Below are 18,498 nucleotides of genomic sequence, written 5' to 3'. Positions count from 1 at the left end.
GCTGGCTAAAGTGCATAATGTTCTTCATGTGTCCATGCTTCGTCATTACGTTACGGATCCGTCACATGTAATACCTCATCAACCATTAGAAATTAACCCGGATTTGACATATAACGAGGAACCAGTAAAGATTCTGGATTGGAAGGAAAAGGTTCTGAGGAACAAGACTGTGAGTTTAGTGAAAGTTTTGTGGAGGAATCACTCCGCCGAGGAGGCTACTTGGAAGACGGAAGATTGGATGAGAGATTTGTATCCTTGCCTATTCTATGGTTACTAGCGGTTAGTTTGAGTTGTTATAAATTTTAGGATGAAATTTTTTTAAGGAAGTAGGTGATAGCCTGTTCCGAATTATTCATACCGTAGGTGTGAAATGACAATTTTGCCCTTGGTGGTTATTTGTCATTTTGGAGTGATTGTTTTGTGGTTTTGTTGGTTGCATCTGAACCACACACACACCTACATCCACATCATCTTCTCCCGTGTCTCTCTTTGTCTCGAACTCTCTCTCTCTCTCTCCTTCTCACTTGTAAGGACAGGGTTCAAAACCCTTGCAAACGTTGCTGATCGAAATGGAAAATGGTACCTTCGTGTTCGTGAAGATCATACGAGTTCAACCATACCAATTTCAGGTAAGGAATCCTTCGATTTCATGTCGAACCAGGAATCTTCGATTTGGCCACTGTTCATGCACACGTGAAATATTGTTTTTCAGGGAAATTGAAGCTTGTAGGAAGCTTAGTAAGGTCCTTAGGAAGCTCAAGGTGGTTCGTTGGGTGGAATTGGACGTCGGGATCATGAGCTACAAGTTTGGCCGATTTTTCTTAAATTTCTCCGACAACATCTCATGATCTTTGAGGCTTTAAATAGGTAAGGAAATGTTCTACAAGTTATGAGCTTTAATTTGGTACTAGTTTCATGAAATTTGGTGAATAAACGAGTGAGAACGAAGGGTTTAAAGTTTTTCCAAGTTTCCGACGACTGGCGTTTCGCCAAAGAAGAAAGTGGTATATTCCGTCAGTTTTGGACGGAATATGCTGACGTCGTTTGTCAGTTTTAACAGAATTTGTTAGGGTTTAACAGAATATTCCTGACGCCGTTAGTGTGCCTGACACGTGGCCGCGCGTGGGGGGCGCGTAGGTCAGTGCACTCGCCGACGCATGGAGCCTCGAAAAATTATTTTTAAAATATGGGGTTGTTCGTGAGGTTGAGTAGATCACGTTGGTGTATTCACACACCCTATTTGAGCATTGTATGAGAAGTTATTACCTAGTTTTGGTTATGTGCTTTAAATTGACGTTTTTATAGTTGTTTCGCATATAAGTGAGACCTATCCTGAGGACAAGCGCAGTCACTCGAGCCAAAGGGGTTACGACCCTTCCACATACCAGTGAGTGGGCTTTTGGTTTTCCTTATATACCTATATACTTGTGGTTTTTCCCAGAGAATGAAATTGAATGCTTATATGTTTTAAATGCCATGCATAGTATTGCTTATTTTAATTATGCATTAGTAGTTGCACTTATTTTTTATTGGTGTTGTGGATGCACAGGTAAGTGCCAGGTAAGTTTATAGATTATGGTTGTGAATTAGTGATTATGTGAGATGCATAGAGAGCTCATAACATGCACCCCCGGTGTTAGTGCTCCCGCCTAGAAAGGGCACAATCCTTCACGTGATGTTCACCTCCTGCACCACACGCTCATCTTGGATCCAAGTTAGGTGCACAGTCCAGTCATTCAGACCATTTTAGGTGGTTCCGACTCGTAGGTGACCTGCGATTATTCGCACAGTCTTCACATGATCGTAGCACTTGAGCGTACTTATTTACGCCTAGTCCTGTCGTACAGACCACTTTAGGTGGTTTCGACTCATGTGCAGGTATAGTTGTTGAGATGTGGATTTGAACTCTAGATTCAGCCGTACAGGTTACGTTAGGTGACTCCGGCTGACATATTTTCTACATTGATTGACATTACCTGGGTTACTTACATTTTATGTGGAGGCATTCGACATGGCATATTTCTGAACATGTTTTCGATATATGTGTATATTCTATTTTCTAGGAAACTATATAGGTTTTACGGCGAAGGGTTAGAACTTTTAATAATGAAATGATTTTGAAAAGCTTTGTTTTTGCCCACTCACACTTTATGTTTTACGCCCCTCCAAGTTCTAGTTAGAAGCAGCTTTGGTGGTTCATGAGGACTTGACGGTGATTCTGACAGAACATCACAAATGTAGATCACGTTTGGGTGTGGTGTAAATAGTTTTCGTTCTTTAGGACTGCACTTAGGCTTTCTGTGCTCTGATTATTGTTTATCACACTTAATCTCACATTAGTATGTTACTTTAACTAGCTTACTTAGTAGTTTAGTTTTTAATTATTCATACTTTAATTATTATCTTTTGCTTCCGCACTATGCACATGGCTACGTCACCCTCACGTGACGGCCAGCACGTTTTGATTTCGGTCGGGGTGTGTCATGTAATACTGTGCATGTATATGTGTGTGTGTGTGTGTGTGTGTGTGTGCGCGTGTGTATGTGAACATATAGTAGTATTATATATATGGTAGTAATATATACATTTGAAGTATATATGTGTGTGTTAGGGGTAATAATATGTGCAATAATATATATTTTTATTGTAATTATGGTGAGTAATAACATTTATTGATTTTATTTTGAATATTGTGGTGCAAATTGTAAATATTTTGTAATAATAAGTCAATTACTACTATACTTGGTAGTCATTTTTAATTTGGGTTTTGTTTAAATGTTTATAACTAGGTGGGTTTTTGTCGAGGAAATAAGAATTACAAGGGTCTATATATAAAAAACATTAAATTAAACTAAATTAATTTAATATGTAAAAGCACGTAAAGTTTTATTTCATGATTGACTTTATGACACATTTCTAACGTGACAATGAATGTTCAAATTATTTGTTAAGCATGAAAGATGTTGACTTGTCACATGGACATATATCTTTCACCTCCTGTGAAGAAATTGTTTACGATAACAACGACGAACAATATGAACAATACCTGCAAACACAAGAGAGTCAAACGTACTGTAAGAGGCCATTTATTGATCGTACCAAATGATGATGGTTGTCATTTACGCTTCTTGGCTTCAATAACGTTAACGGTTCATCTTTGTGATTTACCGACATGTCGTTCGTGACGACCATGTTGTTGGGCTGTAGTAAGTCAAGTGCACATTTGGGGTGGGCTCAACCATCATCAAAATAATTCGCCATGTATCGGTCTTCATTTACTTAGTGGGTTGGGTTGTATTTTCAAGCCCATCCGTCGAAATGTAATAACTTGGTACAATCAAGGCCCACCTCTATTCCCCTTCCGGCCCATCTACCAAACAGCCCGATTAAATAAGATGAATTATATGTTATCAAAACGACTATTCACATGTAAGTAAGAGGTCTTAGGTTCTATCTTACCAAAAGCGAATTTGAACTAAATTATTGCTAGCTCATTGTGAGGCTTAAATCCATTCTACTTTCTCTTAGTGTAGATAATATCATTTGTTCAAAAAAAAAAAAAAAAAAAAAAAAAAACCCCGACACGACCGAAACCCTAAACGAAGGACACACATGTATGGGAGATTGATCAAACAGAACCTCTGATTTGGAAAAGCACTTGGAATTAAGTACTAGAATATATGATGGTGATGCGAAAAGCATGTGGTCCTAGAAAAAGAAAAAGACTAAGGGGATGAAACTAATTAGATTGTCAACAAGTTGAACCATCTTATGTAGAAAGGTGCTTAGAAACCAAATATAAGGCTATTAATTTCGTCAGTATTAAACGAATATCACTGGATTTAAAAAAAAAATCTGCATAAAAAGGAATACTAGGGTTTTAAAACCCTAAAATTGATTTTTGATAAAAAAAAAATAATAATAATAATTTAAGCATGCATGTTCTTCATTGAGCAATGAAGCTTTCAAGTTTCTTGTTCATATTTCCCAATTTAAAACAAATAATTAATGACAATCTTCTCGTCTCTTAACTATGGGGATTTTTTTTATTATTTGATGGGCAATGGCGTATAGCGGTATAGGAAGATGGATGCTCTATTTGCAATGGGAAATTGTTTCTTATATCTTTTAATTAATTTAGATTTATGTTAATTCATCTATCAATTCAGCGACGATCATCTTTAACTTTTAATTTGGACCGTTAGATGTAAAAAGATCGAAGAGCTAATAAGAAGAGACAAACTGATGCATGAAAACGAGGGCGCCAACGAACACAACGATGTACGAATTTAGCAGTTGTGGTTATGCCACCTATGAAAATATCAATCCAATCCAAATCCCAGAACAAATCATACCCCTTAAACCCCTTCTTTCTCCTTCAAACCCCATAACCCATATTTTTCTATATTCTCTGCGGATTTGGTTTCTAATTCAAAGAACGATTTGAATTAGAAATCAAAGATTTTGGGGCCGAGAAAGAATGGTTGGGCAATCAGGAAAATGGATGATACTTGTGGCGGCGATGTGGATACAGGCGTTCACGGGGACAAACTTTGATTTCGCATCGTATTCTTCTGAACTGAAATCTGTGCTGGGGATTTCTCAGGTGCAGCTCAACTATCTATCGGTGGCCTCGGATATGGGGAAGGCATTGGGTTGGTGTTCTGGGGTTTCTCTCATGTATTTTCCCTTGTGGGTTGTTATGTTCATGGCTGTCTTCATGGGTTTGGTTGGTTATGGCCTCCAATGGTTTGTCATTCGTGGAATCATCTCCGTGCCCTATGTCATGGTTAGTCAGCTCTCGTCTTTCTTTCTTTTAATTCTTGCAACGGAATTCTGTGATTCTCGCACTCTCATCTTCTTTCTTTGAATAAATGAAGAATCAACATAATGCAAGAAGAGAAAACGGAAGTGAAAATCGATATCCTACTTTAACGTGTTTTCCATCTTCCTTGTCATATATTTTGCGGATTTGGTTTTTCTTTGGATATATGTGTTCATATGTTTTTCTTGCAATTTCGGTTATAATTTTTTTGGAGTCAGTTTTCTTTTTTTTTCTTGGGAAAGTGAAGGGGAAGTTAGGCCTAAAATTGGTGAACTTGTAACCTCCACGGCCACAAAAGCATGTAGGCTGATGTGCTTGGTTTCAACCTTTCAGTTCGAGTCCTAATAAGTCAACTAATCAGCCAATCATAGGGAAAACAAGCACATCATTTCATTGAGGACTCCATCTACCCCAAAAAACACTAGAAAACTGAGGTGATGAATTTTTTCCCTCACGATCTCTTTTTCGTTTTGTTTTTGTATTAGCATGCAGGAAGAAAAACGTCAAAATAAAAGTTGGGAGTCACTTAATACTTCAGTCTAGGATTTTCTTTTATTTGGAAGTATCCCGCTGATGACAAGTTCGACACGGCATTATCATGATTGGTTCACTCTGGCTGAAATTAAATCCTACCCTAGGAATTCATATCATTGTATTCACAAAATGAAATAATAAAGTTGTGGACCTAAAAATATCATTTCTGACAAAATCTAAATCAATGTTAAGTAAAGCATATTGTATTAAATTAACAATAGAACTATGCAAGTCGGTGTGACAGATACAAAAGTATATACAAAAATGGATAATGTTAGGGTAAATCCATTTTCCCTAAATCAACTATTTGTTTTGTTAAGCTAAGTTAGATTTGTTCGTGTTTTTCTTTTAGCTTAATTGTAATAATGATCTCTAAACTTTACCTCTAATTTAATTTTAATTTATGAACTCTCATATTAGTTTGTTTAGTACTCAAACTTAACAATGTGTTGCTTCATTGGTCATTTTCACCAACTCCGTCTTTTTTCCATTAAATCTAGGGTTTTATTAGGAACTTCAACTTAAAACTTAAAAAAACAATAGAAGAAACTAAAAAAAAAAAAAATGATAATTTATAAATTAATATCTAAAACTTGAAACAAATGAAATTTGAATTACAAAAATACAAAATAAAAAGGGTTGGAGTTTAGCAACTTGTAGATATTAGGCAACACGATTTCATAGTTGGTAGGAGATCAAACTATGGTTGGACTTAAATAACTAACAAATCACATATTAAGCTACGAAAAAAATTTATATGTATTCAATTTTCTTACTCAAAACAAAAAAACAAAAAAAAAAAAAAAAAAAAAAAATCTGATATTTAAGATTTTTTTTTTTCTCATTTTTAAATTCATTTTGAGTTGTGTGGGATATAGTTCCAATATACGCTTGAAGTTAATGAGAAATATACGGCATTAGTGAAAAAGACCAATGGTACAACACATTTTAAGTTCGAAGACTAAGAAAAACTAATATGAGAGTTCAGAGACTAAAATTAAACTAGGGGTAAAATTCAAAGATCATTGCTACAAATAAGCCTTTTTTCTTTCTAAAGAACCAATATTGACTCACAAAGTATTAGTACACATGACCTCAAGTGCATGAATAAACGCTCTTAACTACTTACGCTGCAAATCCCTAGCAAATAAGGTTTATTTCTTTGAGTAAACAAGACAAAAGCTTCAAAGAATTAAGAATAAGGCCACAACACAAGTTGGGCCAAGTGATCCTCATTTCATTAGGAGCTAGTAATGAAAAAGCAGCAAAAAACAATTGAGATCAAAATAAAAACCAAAGGAAGATTGAGGATCATAAAACAAGTAACCCGATGATTAATGTTGAAGTGTTTTGGCTTGGCAGGTATACCTTCTATGCTTGTTGGCTGGATGCAGCATCTGCTGGTTCAACACAGTCTGCTATGTTCTATGCATCAGACACTTCCAAGCCAACCGCGCACTTGCGCTGTCCCTCACAATCAGTTTCAATGGGTTAAGTGCAGCCCTCTACACCCTCATTGCCAATGCAGTAAACCCGAACAGTGATACCATCTACCTCTTCCTTAATGCTCTAGTTCCTCTCTTCCCATCCGTCGTTGCATTAATCCCTGTGCTCCGTCAGCCCCCAGTTCAGTCCCTTCCCGCTGAGGCCACTCGCCGTGACTCCATGATTTTTCTTTGCCTAAACATCCTAGCCGTGGTCACAGGCCTATATCTCCTCCTCCTCAACTCACTATCATCTGATGCATCAAAAGCTCGGATACTCTTAGTTGGTGCGATTTGTCTCCTAATCCTACCTCTGTGTCTGCCTGGAATGGCATATGCACGTGAGTGGGCTCGTAGGAACTCCCCCTCAAGCTTCCTTTCTGAAATCTCATCAACCTTCGATCTGGTTGACACTGATGATCTTGAGCTCCATAAGGAACTCATTGCTGGAAGTGAAAATGATAATGCCACGAATGCCACAAATCCCACCAACACCAGTTCGTATGGGCTGATACACAGGGAAGGCTTTTTTGGGTGTTTCGCTTGTTTTGGGAAGGTGATGGAAAAAGACAGGTTGACAGTGCTAGGTGAAGAGCACTCAGCTAGGCTGCTCGTACGCCGGTGGGATTTTTGGCTATACTATGCTGCATACTTATGTGGGGCAACTATCGGGTTGGTCTACAGCAACAATCTAGGCCAGATTTCAGAATCACTTGGATACAGTTCCCTGACTAGTTCTCTTGTCACAGTATATTCTTCATGCTCCTTCTTCGGCCGTTTGCTCTCAGCTGCACCAGATTTCCTGCGTGAGTATGTATCTAAAAAACTACTGGTTTTATCAATTGGAGAATGAGAAAAAAGCAGATGCAATAAAACCTAACCTGCGTCTTGCTAATGCAGCAAGGTCTATTTTGCAAGGACTGGATGGCTAGTAGTTGCGCTGGTGCCAACACCAATTGCCTTCTTTCTGCTGGCCGCATCAGGCAGTGAGGCAATGCTGCGTACAGGAACAGGCTTAATTGGGATAAGCTCCGGCTTTGTGTTTTCTGCAGCTGTGTCAGTCACATCAGAGATTTTTGGCCCAAACAGCGCGGGTGTAAACCACAACATCCTCATCACCAACATCCCAATTGGCTCACTCCTATATGGCCTTCTTGCAGCTTTGGTGTATGATTCCCATGAAGGAAGCTCAATCACCCCAGTGAGCTTGTTAAAGGATGCAACATTGTGCATGGGAAGGTCATGCTATAGGCAGACATTCATATGGTGGGGCTGTATTTCAATAGTAGGTTTAACTTCAAGCTTCTTGCTATTCCTACGGACAAGGACCGCTTATAATCGATTTGAGAGGAACAGAAATCGGACACAAGTCACAGAATCCTCCTTACAAACCTCCTCTTAGCTTCGAATTTTCATAATTTTATAAATGGTAACTTTTGGAGAAGCTCATAGATGTGGGATTTCATATAATGGTAACTTCGGGAAAAGCTTATAGATGTGTGGGATTTCAAATGAAAAATAGACGTAAGCGATGAGTATATGCATGTTAGACTGAGAAAATAAAGAGATTACATGTAACATAGTAGAAGGGAAGATGTCAGCAAGAGAATGTTAGAAATTTTTTAGATGAGTTCTAACCATCTTTCACCCTTCTGTTTTTGTTGTATTCTTTTTATATATTCTCTTACACATGCTCCAAAGTACAATTCACAGAAGCATATAAACAACAAAAACAGGACTGTAAGAACCAGGTTTTTTGGTGTCCAGATCGAGTTCATCATCTATCCTAATCCCAAGTTCCTAACTGCTATCTCTAACCCCTCACCGCCTGAGCTAGCCCCAAACCTTATAAACAGGTTCCACTTTTACAACATAAACTGCTGCAATTTACAGGAGTTCAAATGGATTGAGATTTTCTTTTCCTTTTTGACATTCTACTCTTTGCATTTAACAAAGGTTTGAAAGCCTAAACAATCTTGTCTACAGTTGGCTGGGGAGACAGTCGAATAGCTATATCAAGTAAAGGTCTATCTTCATATGTAGCATTAACTAGTGGTAACTGCTCTTTTTTCCGGTAACTGCTCACTCTGAGAGAAAAAGAAACAAAAAAAAAAAAAAAAAAAGAATGAAAAGATACAATCTTAAATCAAAGACGGAACTACACCATCTGGTAAATTATCAAATAAAAGTACAGACTAAACAAAGACAAGCTAAAGGTTTAACAAATCGGTGTCATCCCCTCAGTTTCATCAGATTCAAGAATCCCTTGGGGATAACGTAGTCCTTCAAGCCAAGAATCATGATAGCCACAGAAAACCTCCCAACTCATCAGAAATAGCAAGTATTGTCACTACAGTGGATTATATGACCTTCGGATTCATTCCTCCGGTTGTTTGATGCATTTTGAGACAGCAGGTCAGTTGCGCGGTAAGAACTTATTAAAGAGGACAGTTACAGAAACCTGAAGGAGGCCTCTGAGAAATTAAGTACTTTACTAGATAACATTCTTTCCAACGTATCCGAATGTGCATACAATAGATTCTCATACATAAAATATCATATCAGATTACACCATAACGCCTAGACTGGAACAACATAAGGGACTCAGCAGTATACAGATGTAGCATCCTTAACAAGATCTGCTGGAGTTCCACATATTCAAATTATATTAGCTCCTGATGTTAATGTCATTCAGGAGAATGAGAGCATGGATGAAAAGGCAGGCAATATAGAATATACTAATCAATAATTATGGGTGCATCTACAGTCTCACCTTTCAGCTTGCCTAGAAGTTCAGATGGGATGTCACCTCTGAGAATTTGGACTCTGAATACGAGTTTTGTGCTGCTGCACTCCAGGAGTTCGAATACACATGCATCTCCAACCTTCAAATTGTTGTCGTTGACAAATTCTCTCCAGTTAGTATCAAACTTTCTCTGACCAGAGCCGTGTGTATATGTCATCTCCCAGTTTTTGCCTCCAAACGTGAGAACAGTAGGAATTGAACAGGAAGGTAGTGTTTGTTGAAATTTGCCCGGGATCACCTATCCCAACAAATGATTATTTCAATGAACTAGACCACAGCTAATAAAATGATGATCCCAAACTAGCATATTATCAGGGATTTAAAAGCAGTACCACCTATAACTGCAAAGACGAAAGAAGTTTGAGCAGCAACAAAGTGTTAATGTGGACAAGCATCAACAGTTAAGAAATTGACATAATCGGATATCTCACCACCTTTCAATCATGGGAGATAAGATCATTACCATTTGAAAAGAGGGCTTGACATTTGCTTTTGTGATAACGACTTCAAAAAAGGGTTTCTCTGAGAGCGGCCAAAACTCATCCCCTTGCAATTCAATCATGGAATTTGATGTGGGTTGGTCTCCCATTTGAGGATCTTCTGCTTCAGCAACTGTAACTTAACAAAAACGAAATTATCAGCGAAACAGATCATGCTCTTAATGAAAAGATATCTAACAGTGAAAAACATAATAAACACCTTGCGATGAAAAATAAGTCAGAAATTTTACAGGTTATGACAAGTTGCTAACAGCTTCAAAAATAACTTAACAAAACATGCACTGGCGCAAGAAACATAAATAATATCAGAAAGGATGAGCAGAAGGAAACTTTTTACCTAGCAGGTAAAATAAAACTCTTTAGAAAGTATCTGAAAGGGTGAAAGTGAAACACAGGGAAACCAGTATAAAACATAGGATGAACTAAGAAGACTAATATAACGTTTGCCTATAGACTAATAACTTGAGGATTATATGAAAAAGTATTCTGGACAACAAGTAGCCAAACTAGAATATATACGTGTTTACAAAGATAGTAATTATATAACTTTATTATCAACCAACTTCTGCACCTGAAGCCCCCAAATCCCAGAGGCGTGGAACGGAAGTAAATTATATGGAATGATGAGCATGAATCACCAGAGTCAGCTAAAACTTGTCTGTAGACTCCAATAACATGAGGAGAATAGATTGAAAATACTCAGACTGAAGCTCGAAACATATGAATATTAAGAATCACAGCATCAGTCCGTCGGAGAACAACCATGGATCACCACCAGAAGCCAGTGATGAAGAACATTTATAATCTAAAGTAGAAGGAGCTGTTAGCTATAATAAAAAATCAAGGTGTGTAGTGTAGGGCAAATAATTAAAGGCGAAAAGTAGGAATCGAGCTCGAACCAATAAGTTGACGAGCAAAACAATGAACATAGATGGTCAATTGTTCTTCTTCAAATATGAGATTTTAAGAACAATATAGCTCCAGCATAACCTTGCCCACATATGGAAAATAAATGCTAAACTGTGACAGTCCATGTAAAGATACATCCAACCAACAGATGAACAAGCACGAAACATCAAACATAAACCTAGTATTTTCCAAACTAAGAACTAAGAACCTCTTGTGCTCTAAGAAGAACATAATTCATTAAAAACCCACAAGTCAGAAACAATAAAATCCTAAAACCCAGAAATTTGAAACCAGTTTTAGTAGGAAAAATAATACGTCGGTGGAGAACCTGGTTGGAGTGGGGTTGGCCAATGAGGTGAGAGTAGCCGAGTGACAGAGATCGAGCGGAGCGAGAAGGGAAGAGAGAATCAATCAACCCCTTTTTACCTATAAATTTCTATCTGGGATTCTGGACTGTACCCAGAAGGCAAGAACCGCGGTGTATTGGAGTGACATCTTAAACTTTTTAAATTGCTTACTTTTAATACTTCAATTATTCATCACGCCTCACGTAACGCAAAAATTATTCGTATTTTATAAACACAAATTAGTCATTAGATATTTTCCAGATAAATTTTTCGATGCACCAAAAACACTGCATCACGTGTCACTTGCTTTTGTTCTTTGGTACATAAAAAAAAATCTCCCCACATACTCACATATGAGGTTCATTAGGCTTGATACCGCGTAGAGTATTTGGCCTAAGTGATTAACTTAAATATGAGAATAATATCGGGGCATGATCACTTTAATAATGGACGCTTATGGATCTTGTACCTAGAAAAGAAAAGGATCAGAGAAGACAGGGCATTAGACCCTGATTCTTTTTTTACTTGAACTTCATTATGTTCTTGTTTTACATCTTTATGAGGTGGAGTCCGCTAGCAAACGAGAAAAATGTAAATAAAATTCGAAATTTCGCCCTTTAGTTGAAGTAGAACTTCTATTTATGTATCCAAGAAATGTGACTTTTACATCTTAAAATTTGCACCCTCTATATTGTAACAACTGCTAAGTCAAATCAATACATTCTCACTTGTTTCGTGAAAATTTTGATTTTGTTAGTTACTTAGTCTCAGCTTGTAATTTACTTATTAGCATATATTCGTGTGCAAATACATTTGATTTGTAACTTAAGAAGAAACCATCATGAGTTGTCAGATAGGAATTATAGCTTTATCCAACTTATGCATATAAGCCAATCAATTGTTGTGTGTTCTTAATCTAATAACTCCAAAACTAACAATCACTAAGTCAAATAGATACATTTTCACTGGCATTGCAGAAAGTTTGGTTTTGTTGGCATCTATTGCTTTAGCTTGTAATTTATTTTTTCAATGCACATTTCTTTATAGCGTGATTGAGATAAATGACAAACAAACTTAGAATGCAGAGTTCATATTCGACCAAAACAAAAAACAACGAAAACGCGTCAAATACAAGTCTGCAAAGACCGTGGAAACGCATCAAGTACAAGTAAGGAGGATCAATTGCCTTCATTCAGACTTTGAATTCGAATGGAGACGTGGGAGAATTGTCTTCATCTTTCTTTGAAGCTAATAAGCATGCATTTTCTGACAGATAATGAAAGTGGTGTATTGATTTCCCATCATGCTGTCTATGTAAACCATATTTTGTAGATTACCTGATATAGCGACTAATGGTTAAATTTAACCATCAACTGCCACATAATTTGATTTACAAAATATAAGTCGAAAATGATGATCTCCCCAATTTTCTTCAAATTCCTCGCTAATAATGGTTGTGTTTTAAGTGATTCTTTGTAGCTCAATCATTGTCTTGTTGGCACGACATGCTAACCCCTTCGCTTGGAGATGGAGATAGAAGAAGAGTGCAATAATTTTACGTTATGGTGGACAAGCATTACGGAGTACGGATAGAGGAGTTCTGGCTACTGTTACTTGTAAGAAGATGAAATTTCTCCAATATTTATAAAAGTGAACGTATTGTTGCTCCTTCAATATTAAGATGGGGATTTTGATTTATACTTTGAATGCAAGTTTCTTACACACCGGCCACGCGCAAAGAAGAACGCAACAGATTTAGACACTAATGTATTGGGTCCTGCAGTGACATAGTTGAAGTAATAAGCATAGGATGAAGCAACAATGGATAGAACAAATCCGCTGCGTTAGTAATCTGGAGTTATTCCGGTCAGTCTTATTTGCTTTCAAGATCGTCAATCTGACAAGCATGATCCAGAGTAGCAAGAAATCAAGGAAGCGGTATCAAACATACATCTACGAAGATCAGCTGTGGAACGTAACAAAATATTATGGTCATTGCGTATGACAAAAGAAAATGCACAAACATGTTCGAAAGTAGCAACAGAACAAATTAACCAAGAAGAAAAAGAAGATACTTTAAATCAGCTCCGCCTTTAGGTAAACTCTAACGTAAAGATCAAGTAGAGATTACGGTCTCAGACCCAGAAGCAAAAGAAAAAGAAGAGAAGTAATGTCATAGAGCACGCAAATGACAAATACAGATTAACGCAACGCAACTTAAACTCGATAAAATGTGAATTTCTTAAAGTGAAGGATAGATTTGGGGCTCCATACCTTTGGATTTTCGACTTCATTCTATAGCCAGCCTTGTTTCTTTGCTTTACTTAAAATATCACTAAAGTGCAAGTTTTCATCTGTGTTATTTTAAAATAAAATATCCTACATGCTGTCTACAGTTTGGACGACACAGAGTGTACAGAAAACTCCTCAGTTGCCAATATCCTACATGCTGTAGCTTGTTCTTACAAGGTAAGGAAGCTCAAGAAATATAGGAACACTAAACTACCACATTACAAGTAATTCACGTTCCCGACCTTCATAGTCTCAGGTGCTGCATAACTATAAAGCCAGACAACAAGCATTTGAAGCTTAACAATAAAATGACCTCCTCCATATGTGTAAGCTTAACAAAAAGGCAAAATCCTGCACTCAACTTCCTAGATCTCTAGGCTCAAATAAACATCAAAACTAAATCATTCGAATCAGGTAACAAGTGAACAGGTAGAATAAAGGCCTCATCAATCCTAGCATACATTCATCGGTAACACACACGGACGCAAGCATAAATTCAAGGGGGAAGAAACGATGATATGAAACCTGAGCCAGTATTAAAACTTGATAGCTGTAGAACAAACCAAAGCAAAATCACAAATTTTACCAGGCCAAAAAATAAGACGCCTAAAGCAGACCAAGTAAAAATTATATTCAATCCTTCTTTTCACCACCCTTTTTCTTTTTAGCTGTAGCCTGCGAATACAAGAAAGTCCCAAAAATTGCAACGGCGGATCCAAGTGCATTAAGAGGTCTAACTGGATTTCTGAACACCAACACAGTCGATATTATTACCACCACTCTCTTCATTGTGTTTCCAACTGAAAAGGTCAAGGGGCTAATTTCATCAAGAGCTTGATACGATGATTGGTTATAGAGATGGTAAAACACTCCAGATAGCAACACCCATAGGTACAATGTGGATGGTTTTCCTACAGCTGCAAGAGCTTTGTGATATCCTTGAACCCATTGAGACCCTTCAAGGAAAATAGCGGCGGGAAACAGATAGAAGAACGAAATTATACTGATCCAACCATACAAGTTCAACCCATCTACTTCCTTGAAGTTCTGTAAACTACGTTTCGAGTAAATGTTCCTCAACACGAACCCGACATTGCTAATCAAAGCACCCCAAAGGCCTTGCACATTGAATGACACCTCAGTAATAGCAGCAAGAGCACAACCCATAACAATAGGGAGGATTGAAAGCCAGACCTGTAAAGGGTACGAATCGCCTAGGAACGACGAAAACAGTACTGAAAAAACAGGCTCCGACGATTTGATTACATGGGTGAAAGAAACAGCCACCTTAGAGAACGAGACACATGCTGAAATGTGGCCTACAGTGTGGAACAATGCAGGTCCAAGGAGTGCAACAATGAAAGGTTTAGAAATTTTCGGGCGGGGTTGGAGCTTCAAAGACCAGAGAATGAACATCCAAACAGACCCAGCAAAGAGCTGAAAAGATCCGAGAAGCCATGGATATGGAAAGACATTCAGTACCTTCTTGTTGTAGATGTTGAAGACAATGTTCTGGAAGTACCATAGCCCAAAAATAAGCGCGAGCTGGGCGGTGGTGGCCTTGGGCTTTGAGACTGCAGCTTCAGTTTCTCCTCCTGTATTGGATTCAGAAGCAGCTTTTGGGATTTGGGACCTGGGTTTTCTCCCAAACCTAGATAGGAATTCACAGGCTTCGCTCAAATGGCTGATCTTTGAGCTCGAACCTCGAATCTGGCACATGGATTTTGTTTCTTTTGACGAAATTCCAAATGGGTAGCCATAGATTCTGGTAAAGCTTGAGAATTTGGAGAATTTGGGGGATGTTTGGGGTCTGAGAGAGGTGGGTTGTTGGTGCAGAGGATATGAGTGCGTTTGGATTCTAGTGAGAAGTGAAGAGGAGGAGGGTGAGGGGGAGAAGGAGGCATTAATAGAGGGGAGTTGATGGCGGGATTTGGAGAAAGTGACAGGGGAAGAAGGACAACTGAGATTCAAGGTAAGCATTTGGTGTTGTGGCAATTGGCTGTGACTATGGTTGTGGAGAGAGAAGAGAGAGAGAGAGAGGGACAGAGATTCTGCAAGTACAATATAAATGCGCAGGGTTTGGAGATTTGAGGAGGACACGAGTGCTTGCTAATCCTCTGGTTTTAATTTTATAAATTCCTTTTCAGTTTGGCATATGCTGCGTAAGATATTTTGTTGGGGCAGAAGGCACCCCGCGAGAAGATGCCCGAGCCCAGAGATCAGGCTCTTCGGTAGGCCGCCGAGTTCGGCTCTTCACCGACTTAATTGAATGAAAATGTCAAATAATTATGAACACGTTTAGAAATGTTTTTAAAATAACCGAAAGTATTTTGAAGAAAATATTTTTGGAACCAAACTTTAGTAAAAATATAAGAAAATCCTGGAAAAACGCTTCAAGTGCTTTTAGAACCCAAAAACGTTTTCTCTAAAAGCATTTTTAGTCATTTTAAAAATACATTCAAACAAGTCCTATAACTCAAGCGAGTTCTGCATTTTTACAATCGACAATTCCTTACAGAGTATAATTTTAATTGTACATTGCCAAGATGTCGCTCAAGGTTTGGGCCTCATAACTCTTAAAGACAAATGCGACAAATTGAAAGTGTGAGTCGAAAACACTATAGATTTTTTGTGCAACTTTATATAGTTATTTGTAGATTTTTTCTTTCTTTCTTTCTTATGCGTTTCTTCTCATATTTCTTGTGTGCGACGCTATTCACATCAACTATTCGATAAAATGCGCTCCTTGACAGGTATTGGAAAAATCGACAAAACGTGGCATAACTCCGTAGGTACCCACTAGGAGCTCAACGAAATAAGCCAATGAAGTAATTTTTTTTTTTTCCAAAATTATGACCCCCTCTGTTTTAAAATTTCGTAAGAACAGTTTCTTTCAACAAAAACAGTTATTACGCTACTAAGTGACACAAGTGTGGATAACCCCAAATCTCCTTTCACTATAGCATTTTTGTCTTGAAGGCAACTTCCAGTCTGTACAAAAAAGGATCGCATTCAATGGTAAACACACATGAAATCTTTCAAGTCATTTGTTCTCGTGTTAATCTTTATTGCTCTCATGTAAATACTTCCTTTGTAAACTCTTGTATATCAATAGAAGTTCAACTGTGCATATTCAAGCAAGTCTCCAAGCTTGAGTTAGCACTCTCTCTCTCTCTCTCTCTCTCTCTCTCTCTCTCTCTCTCTTCTTTTAGTTTGTTTCTTCAAGTAGATTTCCATCCCAAAATAAAGAGATAATAATGTAGTTATTGTTATTTTGCTAAACTGATGTTTGAGCACTATGTTATAGTTGAATGCTTGTCATACAAATAACTAGATATTAACCAGAGTACATATGAGTTCAGCCCTTGTGGCTTTATACCTGCCTTGTGAGCAACCTAAATGTTGAAACATGTCGAGTTTCATGTGCAAGATTTGATGTCTAGTTGTTATAACGGTCATTCAACTATATAACTGAGCCTTTTGATATCAAAGCTCTAGTTTAGCATTTTAATAGCATCAATGTAATAGTAAATTACCTTGAGGACGGAAGTCATCAAAACAATTGATATCACACACCCACTTATTTTACATGACCGTTGCATATTATTGGCTTAGACTATTTTAGAAAACATTTTCAAGAGTTTATTGTCCAATACATCTTACATTCACTAGTATTAGGAGACATTTAGCACATATTAGTAACAAGAGAATTAACAAGTTCTCACAAAGAAAAAGCTTTATACAAGTATTATTGAAAAGCCAAAAGCTACTAGTAAGGTGAAAGAAACCGAACATAATTTATTAGAAGTGCTCATACTTTAGAGACGTTAAGACCATGTGTTATGGTATGATGTCACGCCCCAACCACAATATCCCTAAATATTAGGGTAGGCACGTGTTGGCCAACATCTGAGGGTGACGAAGCCATTTTAAACATGTATACAATAAGATAGGTAATTAGAAAGAAATATGATGCAAAAATATGTTCAAAGCATACAACTAATCAAGGAATATATGAAAGAATTACAATAAAGTATATGAATAAAAGAGTGGGTCCTACACTGAAAAGACTCGAAGATACCTACGCAAAAGTGCCCTGATGCTGGGATCGAATGGCTCGCTTCTAACTCCTGAGGGGGCACAAAATAGAAAAGGTGAGTGGATCAAAGTTTATAATAATACTAATAATATGAAAACCATTTTATTTATGAACATACTAACCCTTTGTTTTGAAAACATGTATATACTACATATAGATTTTATGAAAAACCCTAGCATGCCATGTAGAACATTCGTAAAACATGTATGTAAAACCAGTGCTCAAAAATGGTAATACGCCCAAAGGTAAATCCGTAAATCTCATCAGTAAGGTACTCAACTAGGGGTATCATAGTCGCCCAAAGGCAGTATATGTCCATCACCCGAAGGTGAAGCTGTATAACCTATCCATCACCCGAAGGTGAAGCTGAATAACCTGTCCATCATCAATAGGTGAAGCTAAATCAAATAGCATAACATCCACACCGACACTAGCCGTGGCTAGTGAAGCTGTCCGACACTGCTTTTGGTGGTGAAGCTGGGGGTATAACATGCATCATAACTCACTCCTCCATGAACTGTGTCCTATGGCCATAGACATAATACACATGGTGTGCGGATGTGCCATATGATGACCCGCTAGGTAAGTACCAAAAACATATCTCAAAAACTCGTATCAAACATCAAAGCTCAAAGGCTCAAACCTCGTCTTATAAATCCATAGCAAGTCTGTAAACATGAAAAATTCCTGGAACAAAAACAC

General features: G+C 37.6%; 3 protein-coding genes across 8 annotated transcripts; 1 reads left to right on the top strand and 2 right to left on the bottom strand.

Annotated features, from left to right (window-relative positions):
• Positions 1-4,244: 4,244 nt before the first annotated feature.
• LOC137749048 (protein NUCLEAR FUSION DEFECTIVE 4) lies at positions 4,245-8,496 on the top strand. Its single transcript, XM_068489235.2, has 3 exons — positions 4,245-4,789; positions 6,722-7,653; positions 7,744-8,496. Exons 1-3 carry the CDS (start codon positions 4,481-4,483, stop codon positions 8,243-8,245), a joined length of 1,743 nt encoding a protein of 580 aa, XP_068345336.2. The 5' UTR covers positions 4,245-4,480; the 3' UTR covers positions 8,246-8,496.
• Positions 6,369-11,615, bottom strand: LOC137749049 (B3 domain-containing protein Os04g0386900-like). Of its 6 annotated transcripts, XR_015955253.1 has the most exons (5): positions 11,387-11,613; positions 10,113-10,261; positions 9,617-9,887; positions 7,725-8,930; positions 6,369-7,631 (listed from the first exon to the last, which is right to left on the bottom strand). XR_015955253.1 is itself a non-coding variant. In XM_088683424.1 (4 exons), exons 2-4 carry the CDS (start codon positions 10,236-10,238, stop codon positions 9,448-9,450), a joined length of 435 nt encoding a protein of 144 aa, XP_088539550.1. In that variant the 5' UTR covers positions 10,239-10,267; positions 11,387-11,615; the 3' UTR covers positions 9,295-9,447. The 6 variants fall into 6 exon arrangements, 5 of the variants coding, with proteins under 5 accessions (XP_088539550.1, XP_088539547.1, XP_088539556.1 ...); XM_088683424.1 differs by lacking the exons at positions 6,369-7,631; positions 7,725-8,930 and adding an exon at positions 9,295-9,485 and having other exon boundaries at positions 10,113-10,267; positions 11,387-11,615; XM_088683421.1 differs by lacking the exons at positions 6,369-7,631; positions 7,725-8,930 and adding an exon at positions 9,295-9,485 and having other exon boundaries at positions 11,387-11,614.
• A 2,596-nt stretch (positions 11,616-14,211) lies between these two features.
• Positions 14,212-15,929, bottom strand: LOC137748377 (xylulose 5-phosphate/phosphate translocator, chloroplastic-like). Its single transcript, XM_068488524.2, has one exon. It carries the CDS (start codon positions 15,675-15,677, stop codon positions 14,331-14,333), a length of 1,347 nt encoding a protein of 448 aa, XP_068344625.2. The 5' UTR covers positions 15,678-15,929; the 3' UTR covers positions 14,212-14,330.
• Between the last annotated feature and the right edge of the window lie 2,569 nt (positions 15,930-18,498).

Source organism: Pyrus communis, chromosome 2, assembly GCF_041283825.1.
Source record: "Pyrus communis isolate YQ-2024b chromosome 2, ASM4128382v1, whole genome shotgun sequence".
NCBI lineage: Eukaryota > Viridiplantae > Streptophyta > Magnoliopsida > Rosales > Rosaceae > Pyrus > Pyrus communis.
This window is presented reverse-complemented; position numbering and strand designations above follow the sequence as displayed.